Source organism: Puma concolor, chromosome A2, assembly GCF_028749965.1.
Source record: "Puma concolor isolate L17-30 chromosome A2, mPumCon1.1.hap2, whole genome shotgun sequence".
NCBI lineage: Eukaryota > Metazoa > Chordata > Mammalia > Carnivora > Felidae > Puma > Puma concolor.
The window spans coordinates 147022454-147034066 of record NC_141668.1 but is presented as its reverse complement, the minus strand read 5'-3'; the positions used below and the strand labels follow the sequence as shown (position 1 = coordinate 147034066).

The following is an 11613-nucleotide window of genomic DNA, read 5'->3' as shown; positions in this document are numbered from 1 at the left end:
TTGCAATTTAAAAAAGAGTTACATTGCATTAGGCTTCCTGCGGAGGTCAGAGCCAGAAACAGGACAAACCCTGTACCGGACCTAGGAGTCTCTCCCCAGGTCCCCACTCCCAATTTGTTTTATACCCGAATAACCCTCTCTTACAAATATGAAATACGGGAAATGTTCATTTCCTAAAAAGCTTATACTTTTAGTTTTTCCATATTTTTGCCACCTCCACCTGAGCTGAGGCACTTCTCTGGGGGCTTCGAGTGAACTAGGGGCGGAGGGAGGAGGGTGGTGTGCCTACAACTCCAACGAACGAAGAACCCCACTACCCAAGAACGAGGGCGAAGCGCCTGAGACCACGCTAACCCAGCGGGTCTCCACAGTGACTTCTCCCCCGTAGAGAAAGCACCCTCCAGCACGACTAATTCTGATTGGTCTGTTCTCCCAGCTCGCCGGCATCACCGTATCCAATGGGCGTAGCGCTTGTTGAGCGGCGGAGGCAACCGGCATACACAGGGGACCTGAGCGTTCGTGGAAAGAGCGAGAGGTCAGGCCATGAACCTAGGGTAAGCTGGGGCGAGAAGGGTGGTCTCTAGCGGAGACGGGGTGAGGCGAGGTTGGCCCTTGGAATCCTTCGTGGAACACCTTCCCGGCTTGCGCCGCCTCATACGGCATTGTTCGGCTGCCTGTGGCGGAGAGGGGACCAGAGGCCCGGGACGGCGTTTGTCGCCGCCGCCGCTTTTGCACAACGTTACTCGCAGTAAATCTGTCCGGGACCTCCTTTCCGCCCTCTCATTAACCTCACGGTGGTGAGGGAAGAGAGGCGGAAAGCAGTAAGGGCAGATGGAGAGATAAAGTTTAGTGGCTTCCCGGGGAGAAATCCTGGCCCCGGCCCTGGTTTTTTTTTTGCGCCTTTGGCGTCTCTGCAGGTTGTCGGAGCGCCCAGAGGCGTTTAACGCCCGTAATGCGGGGAACCGAGTCTTGAGCAACCGATGCATTGCTAGTGCTTGGCCCCTAATAGGCCCTCATTAAGTTTGTTGAGTAAAAAGGACTGTTGCAGGGAAGTGATGGGGAAGTTCATGTTTTAAGAAGATGAAAAGTTACCAAACTCAGACTACACATCATTTAGCAAATGAATTTTGTATCCTAGAATCTGTAGAGAGAAAAATAAATGACAGGCTGCCCCTAAAGGAGTTTACAGTGCAGTAATACTGAACAGACGTACTTTTCGGTTTCATTCTTTTGTTTGTTGAGTTTCACGAACGCGTAAACATGGAATATTCTAACGCTGCAACAGGGAAACTTTTAAAGTCCGTTTTCCCCCACTGTTTTAATAAAACAGGGTATTTTGATTTCCTCTACTTACCAACACTACAGTTTCGTGTTCCCAATGAGACTTTTTTTTCAACCTTTTTTTCCTTGGCTGATCCCGCTGGATTTAATTTTGTCTCTTAGACATCACATTTGTCCCTGTTGATGTTTATTGACCTACACTTATTCCTCTCCCACTTTTAGGAAACAGTGAATTAAATGTGGACTATTTTTATTTTCCGTGGAATTTTTATTAGGACCTTGATTTGTACAAGTTACCTTGGTAGTGTCTACCGTTAACTTTGTGCTCTTGCATAGGACATGCACAAATAAATTATAACAGCCAAAACTTATTACAGATTTATTGTTGTTATAGTAACAAAGTGTCAGTGTGCTCAAAAAGTTAGTAACAGTGGTGGCAATGTTACAGGCCACTTTCAGATTAATGATGTAGCAGGCCATAGAATGTATTAGTCATGAACAAATAGTAGTTAGATATGTTTTGCTACTTTAACTTAGGTGGAGAGTTTTGGTAACAGCATTTTTTCCAGTCTGGATTTATAAGAGTTAAATAATGGCATGATAATTGAATTCATTGCTTACCAGTAAAATACGAAGTTTCATGTTAAAGGTAATAAATTCTTTTATTATTGGAAAGTTTCAGGAATTTTCTGAGTGTTTAGTTTTATCTTGGATTGAAAAACGATTTTAATTAAAAGAATGGTTTAATATTTACAGTTCTTGTATAAATTGGGAAGAACGTATATATTTTCAAGATTCAAATGAGCATTTCATTTCTCTTTAAAACTTTGCTGTTTCTTAAAAATGACAACTTTCTTTTATTTTTCAGAGATGGTTTAAAGCTTGAAACTGAATTATTGGATGGAAAAACCAAGTTAATATTGTCTCCATATGGTATGCTGTGTTACTGGAAACCTAAAATGTTAACTTTTATATTCCTACCTAAAATTTATATGAGTTTAATGTACTTTTTGCTTATAATAGAGTAATATTTAAATGATTCTTTGCAAAAAGTTGTTTTCACTTTTTCAGATTTATTTTTAGCCAAGTAAAGTCAGATTACATCACTGCTTACCACTTTCAGTATTTATTCATAAAACTTAATGTCCCAGTATATTTTAATGTTTAATATGTTGCCTAATGGATAATCTGGGTGAAGTTTGTGTAATTATGTTCTGTGTATATAAAGAATGTAGTTTGAGAAAATTAAATTTGTAGTAAGACCACAGTTGCTAAAATCATTTTTACTATTAGTTTTAAAACTCAGTAAACTTTGGTAGTCCGCTCATTCATATTACTTTTTTTTTTTTTTTTTCTGATCTGTTTATAGCTTTATCTTGGAAAATAAATAGAAGTGAAATAGAAATTCTTGAACTATTCTGTAAAAGTTAGAACACTCAGGACCTAAAGTTAATGCTTTTGGGGTTAATATTTCTATTAAATACCTTCTTAAAACAATGCTAATTAAAATTTATTTTGTGACTGCCTTAGTGTGTTTTTGTTTGATGGCTCAGTAATTATTTTTTTCTTTTGTAGAATGTAAATCAAAATATTCTGTGAAGGTAAGCCAAATGACCTGACCTGTTTTTGAATGTAAAATGTGGTTTTCTTTACAGTGGTTTGAAAAGAATTCCTGTGAAATTACCATAATGGGTTTGGGATAATGATGAGGAGTTATTGTTCTCTTGCTTTCAGGCTGGTCCTTTCACAGAAATGGGATCATAATTTTTCAGTTTAAAAAGCTGTATAGAACATTTTTCTCTACATCAGTGCTGCCTAGTAAATCTTTTTGTGATGATGGAAATATTCTAAGATCATTGTTTTCTAATATGGTAGTCAGCAACTAGTCATGCGTGGTTATTTAGCACTTAAAATGTGGCTAGTATGACTAAGGAAGTGAATTTTTAATTTTATTTAATTTTGAATGCAAATCTAGTAGTTACTACACTGGACAGTGCAGTTCCTAAGATCTTTAAAAATACATATTCTTTAAAATGAGAATATTTTTCTTTTCATATTCAAATTCCATTTTTCCACATCAAAACGGTGTATCTGATTCACAGACTTACATGCATTTTGCCTTCTCCTTTAAGAGATCATACTTGAGCTTAATGATAATTTTGCTTTTAAATTTTTATCAGGAACCCATAGTGACTTTTTCTACAAAATACAGTACCACTTTCAGTTTTTTGATATCATACTTTTCTTGTTCCCTATTTTTTTTCCATGTTTAGATTAATAGGAGCAGAAATTTCATCTCTTCCATAATTCACTGTAGCCCTCCTTTTTCCTTTATCATTTTAGCATCTTAAAGTCTTTTGTGTTTCTGTGAATAGAGCTCAATTTCGATGATGTGGCACTTTTCAACTCTGAGCTCTTGATGGCTTTGCTCTTTTTTCCAGGTTTGATCAAGGTGAAGTTTCTTGAGTACCGAGCATAATAATCACTTCATAAATGGGTGATGATAATCAGTAATTCCACATGTTACCAGTAAAAATTATCTCTCTGAATATGGTATATAGTTGTATACCTTGTGTGCTTTTTAAAATCACAGAATACAAATTATATATTTTTTCCTGGTCCTGCTCTATTAAAATATTGCAACTAATTATTTTATTTGCGTCACATTAACAACTACAGTACCCCTTTTTTAGCTCTTAGATAAAAAGCTGCTTGTAATAGTTGGTTTCCATCTTCCCTTGACCTCAGTTTTCTTTCACCTGTTTCTTCTTCCATCAATGTCCTTAATGGATTTGCTTCAGTCACCACATTTTGTGAAGACATTTCATTGTCTTTTTTTTTTTTTTTTTTTTTTAATTTTTTTTTTCAACGTTTATTTATTTTAGGGACAGAGAGAGACAGAGCATGAACGGGGGAGGGGCAGAGAGAGAGGGAGACACAGAATCCGAAACAGGCTCCAGGCTCCGAGCCATCAGCCCAGAGCCCGACGCGGGGCTCGAACTCACGGACCGCGAGATCGTGACCTGGCTGAAGTCGGACGCTTAACCGACTGCGCCACCCAGGCGCCCCCATTTCATTGTCTTTTTAACCAGCCTAGAACATATGGCGATCTCCTTTCATGCCTATAATAAAATTACTAGTCTTGGACTTTTAATAGAATCATCACAAGATTCTATTAGCAATCTAAAAATATTTTATTCTAGGATTCTTTTTTTCCAGAGTAACTATGTCTCAGTCGATGTTGATCTTAAATTATTATTCACTGTCTTGGAGCAAATTGTTTGATTTTATGCCTCTTGCTTTTGAGACTTCAAAATACTGATGATGGTAACTATATAAGGTGATGGATATGTTAATTCCCTTGATTGTGGTGACTTTCACAGTGTATGCATTTATCAAATCATCTAGTTGTACGCCTTAAATATATACAGTTTTTAATTGTCAATTATACCTTAATAAAGCTGGGGAAAAAAATTCTGATGAAACCTAAGTCTCCCTTCTAGATTGATTTTACTTTAAGGAGCTTCTCTTCCCTTATTTATAGGGGTTGCTGAGATCTTCCTCATTTCTTTCTTTGCTCCTCACAGAAGGTAAAATACAAAGGTAGTAGTACTTGTCTTTTTTTTTTTTTTTGCTTAAATCTGTTTTTAATTGCCCAAATCTCATTCAGCTTTATGTTGGATTCTCTTTTCCATAAGTTATTCATGAATTCTCTCTTCATAGTGTTTTTCTTCTACTGGGAGAAGCTCCTGAGTGACTACAACACCTACCTACAGTTCTGGTTTTCCCTTTCCTCATAGGTTGAATTACTGTCATTGTCATAGTGTGCTCTTTATTTTTTTTATTTTTTTAATTTTTTTAATAATTTTTTTTTTTTAATTTATTTTTGCGACAGAGAGAGACAGAGCATGAGCAGGGGAGGGGCAGAGAGAGAGGGAGACACAGAATCGGAAGCAGGCTCCAGGCTCTGAGCTGTCAGCACAGATCCCGATGCAGGGCTCGAACCCACAGACTGTGAGATGATGACCTGAGCCGAAGTCGGACGCTAAACCGACTGAGCCACCCAGGCGCCCCATAGTGTGCTCTTTAAACACAGCTGAACTCTCATCTCGTCATGATTAACACCTCTGTGGTCCGAGTACTTTTTAAATTTTTCAAAATCCCTTCTGCATTTTTTTTAAATCCGTGGTAAGGAATATGAAGTTAAAGGTGGTTACCAGTTTAATTTCTTAAGCTTTTAGGAAGAGAAATGAAAGAAATGTTAATGATTCAGTGTCATGAGTAATTTATAAATTCTAAACTCTTATACTCGGGCACCTGGGTGGCTCAGTTGATTAAATGTCTGACTCTTTGGCTCAGGTCATGATCTCATGATTCGTGGGATTGAGCCCTGCATTGGGCTCTGCACTGACAGTGTGGAACCTGGTTAGGATTCTCTTTCTCTCACTCTCTCTGCCCCTCCCCTGCTCTCTCTCAAAATAAATGAATAAACTTCTAAACTCTTACACTTAAAATTGTCACTTGGGCGCCTGGGTGGCTCTGTTGGTTGTGTCTGACTTTGGCTTAGGCCATTATCTTGAGGTTTGTGAGTTCGAGCCCCAGGTCAGGCTCTGTACTGACAGCTCATAGCCTAGAGCCTGCTTCAGGTTCTCTGTCTTGCTCTCTGTCTGCCCCTGCCCTGCTTGCACTTTGTCTCTCTTTCTCTCAAAATCAAACATTAAAAAAAATTGTCACACATATTAGTTGAAATATAAAACATTTAAAAATTTTTTTCATAGGTATTTCTACATGTGAGAAGCAGAATAGTGTCATGCAATAGGATATACACAATATTAGTGTTAAGTAGCACATTTTATATCTTAAAATGTTACTTTTCTCTGATTCTTTCTAGCTTTGGCATCCTGGCCCCATATAAATGATAAAGTCAGCCAGTACTAAACAAATTCATTGGACATTGTATTATGAAAAATATTGATAGAATTAAAACTAGTTAAAAAACAATTTGGCTATGTAAAAATTTTGACATGAAAACTTGATCTATTTTGATCTATTAAAATTCACATAATCCAGTAAACACTTGGAATTATTTGATCTAGATTGCTTTTTCTTAATAAGTAACCTGAGCATAATTGAATGTTTATTTGGTAGTTCATGATCTTTTGCTGCTTCCATTTATTGGTTTTGTTATTTTTTTTCCTCCCCTGCCATTTAGCTACAAAAAATAATCAGAATCGAGCTGAGTATATATTGACCTCATGCCACATCATTGCCCTTCCTGCCCACCCCCCTACCCCCATTTTATTAAATATTTTTAGAAGATTTTTTGGTCTATTTTTTTTTTGTAAGTGAAATTTTGCAGGATAATTCTATTTAAATTAGATCGTCAATTAGTAAGTTTTTATTTAACAAGGATTTACTGAAGATTTAAAATTCTAGTAGAGTGCCATTCTTGGCTTTATTTCTTCTGTGATTGAAAGAAAGGAAATGAGCAAAACCTGGTCCTTGTGTTTTGGAAGTGAGGGTGTCAGGTAAATAACTATATTACAAGTAGAATATGATGTGTACTATAGTAGGATAATGTATACCACAGTAGGGTTATAAAAGGCAGACAACACTGCAAAGAGCAGCTTTTTGTGGTTTGAGGAGACCAGGGAATGCTTCATAAATGAGGTGACATTTTAATTAGAACTTAAAAGATGAGGCAGATATTTATAGGTAAAGAGGTAGGGGAGTGTATTCTAAGTTCAGAGAAAATACTGGGCACAGTACCAAGATAGAAAGCCTAATTTGCATTTGGGGAATAGTGTGTATCTCAGGGAAGTGTAGAACATAAAGCTTAGGGGAGGGTTTAGTCTTAAAGAGTTTAATTTTTTTTTTTTAATTTATTTATTTTGAGAGCATGAGTAGGGGAGGGGCAGAGAGAGATGGAGAGAGAGAATCCCAAGCAGGCTCTGTGCCATCAGTGCAAGAGTCCGATGCAGAGCCCGATCTCATGAACTGAGATCGTGACCTGAGCTGAAGTCAGGAGTCAGATGCTTAACAGACTGAGACAGCCAGGCACCCTTTAAAGAGTTTAAATATATACTTAAAGAATTTGAACTTCTTGATTTGTATGTAGGGAGCATTAAAGTATTTTTGAAAAGTGGAGTAGATACGGTATAATTTGTGTTGTAGGATAGGGCTTCGGACAGCCCTACAAAGGACAGATTGTAACTGAGAGACCATAGTTACGGGCCAAATATAGTCCAGGGAGAGTCATAAGTTCTTGAACATGGGTGGTGGCTAGTGAAATGGAAAGAAGGGGACAAATGACTTCAAGATATGTTAATGGCATGCACTGCACTTAGTTTGAATGAACAACTGATTAGAGAAACAAAATGCTCAACTATTAGTGACCAAAAAAAGGCCCATATGAGTCAAAGAAGGGTGAGAAAGTAGGAGCTGTAGTTGGAGTCTGAGGTGGTAGGGCTCAGCTGTATAAGTTACATGCAGTCTGCTAATAATTTGCTTATTCCACACAATGGTTTTCAAAAACTAGAGTGAATTGCCAGTATCTAAACATTGGAGAGTTTAATGTAAAATCTGTCACTTTTGGTTCTCTTGAAATACTGGATTCCTGTTTGGCAGTGTAGGCTGGTTCTGCTGGTGACTGCCTCCTTTAGGTGGAAAAATGCTTTTCAACTCATCTTGTTTCCTACCTAGCCTAATTTACAGTATGTATTCAAGTTTGCCATTTCTCACTTAGAGAATTAGTTATATTAAAATAGCCACAGGGATGAGAGGATAAAAGGCATTTTACATTGTGGTACCAATTACATTGGTATTATCAAAAGCCTGAAGCTAGGAACAAATAGGATTTGGATGAGGTGAAGAGAATAACAAACAGATCTGTGGCTGATACTACAGGTACATTTTGAAAAGTCATGTGAAATGTGAATGGCTAATTGGTCTAAGTGTGGTTGTATATTATATAAGTTACTGGAAGACCAGGAGAGTTGTGATATGATAAGCCAGGTGAAAGTCGTGGGGCATCTACCCTACTGTTTGACAGCAAATATCTTCTTCATTTTTACACCTCTAGTGCTTTTCTGTATTGGTGAGCACATAAAAAGCAACAGTTAATAGTGACTAAATGAGTGTTGAATTACTTTCGGTTAATTGGGTTTACTGAAATGTATAATGGATTAATAGAGGAAAGGTATGAATTAGGCAGACTGTAATCTAGTAGTGTGGTAATGAAAACCTGAATTTAGGCTTATCATCATGTAAATGGTGAGAAAAAGATATTTGAAAGGAAGAAATGACCAATACTTGTTCATAAGCCAAAGAAGACCATGAAAGAGGATAAAGATGACTCCATGCTTACTGGTCTGAGAGATTAGGACAACAGTGCCACAGAAATAGGATATTTTGCAAAGGGGAATAAATATGGGGGAGAGAGATAATTCAGTCTTTAAAATAGCGTAGTTGAGGGTAGTCAACAAAAAATTCACTCAACACCTATTTTGTTCCACTTATTGTTCTGTACTGGAGCTATACAGTGGACAAAGTATAAAAAATCTCTGCCCTAGGGAGTTTACATTGGAAACGAATAGAGGCACTTGGGGTGGCTCAGTCAGTTAAGCATCCAACTTCAGCTCAGGTCATAATCTCACAGTTCGTGGGTCCGAGTGCTGCTTCGGGCTCTGTGCTGACAGTGCGGAGCCTGGAACCTACTTCTGGTTCTGTCTCCCTGTCTCTCTGCCCCTCCCCTGCTCACGCTCTGTCTCAAAAATAAACATTAAAAAAAAAAAAGATTGCGTTGAATGGGCATACAGTAAGCAAAATATACAATGTCACAAGATGAAAAGTGCTATAGGGAAAAAGAGAAAGGGAAGAGGCACAGTCACTTTAGGGGCACAGCAGTCTTTGGAAAAGGAAGTGTTAGGTAGGTGAGAGTGTGAGGGAGAACAGGAAACCTGCAAATTTAAATCAGTTGGTCAGAGAAGACCTCACTGAGCCAGTGATGGAGCAAAGATTTGAAGGAGGTGAGTACATAAACCATGAGGGAAGAATGGCCCAGGTAGAGGGATTGACTAATGCTAAGGCCTGAAATTAGGAGAGTCTTATTCAAAGAATAAGAAGCCCACGTGTCTGGAGGCTAAGACAAAATGAGATCAGAGAGATCAGGTAAGGGGATAAAATGTGAAGCGTGTGCAGATCATTAGGTCAGAGTAAGAAGTTCAGTTTTCTTCCTAAGTAAGATAGGAAGGCCTTAGAAGCTTTTGAAAAAAGTGACATGATGTGACTTTACCTACTAAGGTACCCTGTGGCTGCTGTGCTGAGCACAGACTGGGAAGTGAAGGCAGAAGTAGGAAAAGCAGGCTTTTAGAAATTCAGGCAAGAGCATTATAATGACTTGGAGTAGAGGGCACAAGAAATGTTCAGGAGTGGTCAGATTCAGGATATATTTTGAAGATGGAGCAAAACAAGGTTTGATGACAAGTGTGGCATATGAGAGATAATTCCAAAATTTTTGGCATGGGTAGCTTCCTCTGAAAGGAGGAAGTTATTTAGGGGCATGTGGGAGATCAAGAGTTTGATTTGGGGCTTGCTGAGGCTTTTTTTTTTTTTTTTTTTTTTTTGTAATTAAAGACAGTTTTATTTGATCCTATCCAATTTGTGTGTGCACATATACACAGTCCATAGCAGACTTTGCAGGAATGTATATATTTCATTAAATGATAAATATGAGAACGTTTGGAAGTCCTGTGTATAATGTACTTTTGTCACTGTGAATTCTTTTCATAGGTTATGTGGGGCATGCCGAGTTTTAAATGGCTATTAGAAACCCAGTGGAAGTGTTTGGATAGACAGATGGAACCTTAAGTTAGGGGAGAGTTCCATCCTGGAGACAAATTTGGGAGTCCTCAGTATATGGATAATATTTAGAGCCACAAGGGTAAAAGAAATTAGCAAGTGAATGAGGTAACTTAGAGAAGAGATCCTGGGACTGAGCAACTTTAAGAGGTCTGGGGGAAAGGAGCAGCAAGAACCAGGATTGTGGAGTCCTGGAAGTGGAGAAAGTGATTCAAAGTGGAAGGAGTTGGGGCCCCTGGTGGCTCAGTTGGCTGAGCATCGGACTTCAGCTCATGATCTCACAGTTTGTGAATTTGAGCCCCATGTCGGACTCTGTGCTGACAGATCAGAGCCTGGAGCCTGCTTCGGTCTCTCGTCTCTGCTTCTCCCCTACTCATGCTCTGTGTCTCTCAAAAATAAATATTAAATTTTTTTTTAAGTATTCAAAATAGAAGGAATAATCAACTGTGTCACATGCTGATAATAATGTTAGGATGAGGATCTGAGAATCAGTCACTGGATTTGCAACATAAAAGTTATTAGTGACCTTGATGAGTTTTAGTGGAGTCGTGTGGGTGAAAGCTTGTTGGGAATGGGATTATGGGAGATGAGAGGAGAAAGTGGAATCATGTATTTTTTAAGGTGATAAAAAATGATGTGATCCAGCAGAAAAGAAACAGTTGATTCAGGAGAAAGCAAAGAATTGCTGGAGAAAGATCCCTGAGAACGGGTTATATGAATATGTATGAATAACAGGAGTACAAGCAGGTTTGCATGACTATTGATGCTGGTACAGATTTGGTGGTAGAAATTTCTTGAAGTTTTTTCAGAATGCTTCTCTATAAGATTTTTAGTGAAATATTGATCAAGATTTTCAGCTGAGAATAAGTTATGAAAGAGAAAGTGTTAGGAATTTGGGAAAGAGGAGAAAGTTGAAATTGTTAAGAGTAAATGAATTTGGGAAATGTTTGACTGTAGGGTAGCATGTTGTTTGGGCTATGTATTTAAGGTGAAACTAAATATTGTGGCTTGGTATTTTTCTTCCTGAGTAGTGCAGGCACAGAGTAGGTGATGAAGAGTTAGATTTTACCAGTTTGGGGATTTGCAAAGTGTGTGTCAGAGCAGGAGTTGGGAATGGAAGGCAATGGTGGTTTTGGTTGATTGTGGAATTTAAGGAAGGAAATGAGGACAAGAGGAAGGTAGTAGAATCAATAGATTATAGATCCCAGATGAGTTAAAGAATTATCAGAATTGGGATATGCAAGGAGAGTGTTGGTCATTGTGCCGTGATTGAAATTGAGACTATGGAGGGATTGCAAGTTAGGAGTAACAAGGTCAGTATAAGATATCACTGTGGGAATGAGTAACCGAGGTAGCTTGGAGGACAAGAGTAGAAGAGCAGAGTTAAGGAAATGAGAGGCCAGGGAATTGGAAAAATGATCTATGTGGATATGAAAGCACTAATAATTAAGACAGGAGTTACGCTAGAGGGAT

The 11613-nt window shown here is 38.2% G+C and overlaps 1 protein-coding gene across 9 annotated transcripts in view; it reads left to right on the top strand.

The window, feature by feature from the left end:
- The first annotated feature begins 467 nt into the window (after window positions 1–467).
- The window catches only part of CCDC66 (coiled-coil domain containing 66), a 51629-nt gene continuing 40483 nt past the window's right edge, over window positions 468–11613 (top strand). For 6 of the 9 annotated variants that reach the window (XM_086697878.1, XM_086697877.1, XM_086697871.1 and 3 more), the window contains exons 1-3: window positions 468–554; window positions 2150–2214; window positions 2857–2882. In XM_086697878.1, coding sequence (XP_086554004.1) covers window positions 544–554; window positions 2150–2214; window positions 2857–2882 — 102 coding nt within the window. In that variant the 5' untranslated portion in view covers window positions 468–543. Of the gene's footprint in view, window positions 555–2149; window positions 2215–2856; window positions 2883–4825; window positions 4872–11613 lie in introns of those variants that run through there. The other 3 variants (XM_086697879.1, XM_086697875.1, XM_086697874.1) reach the window with 2 other exon arrangements.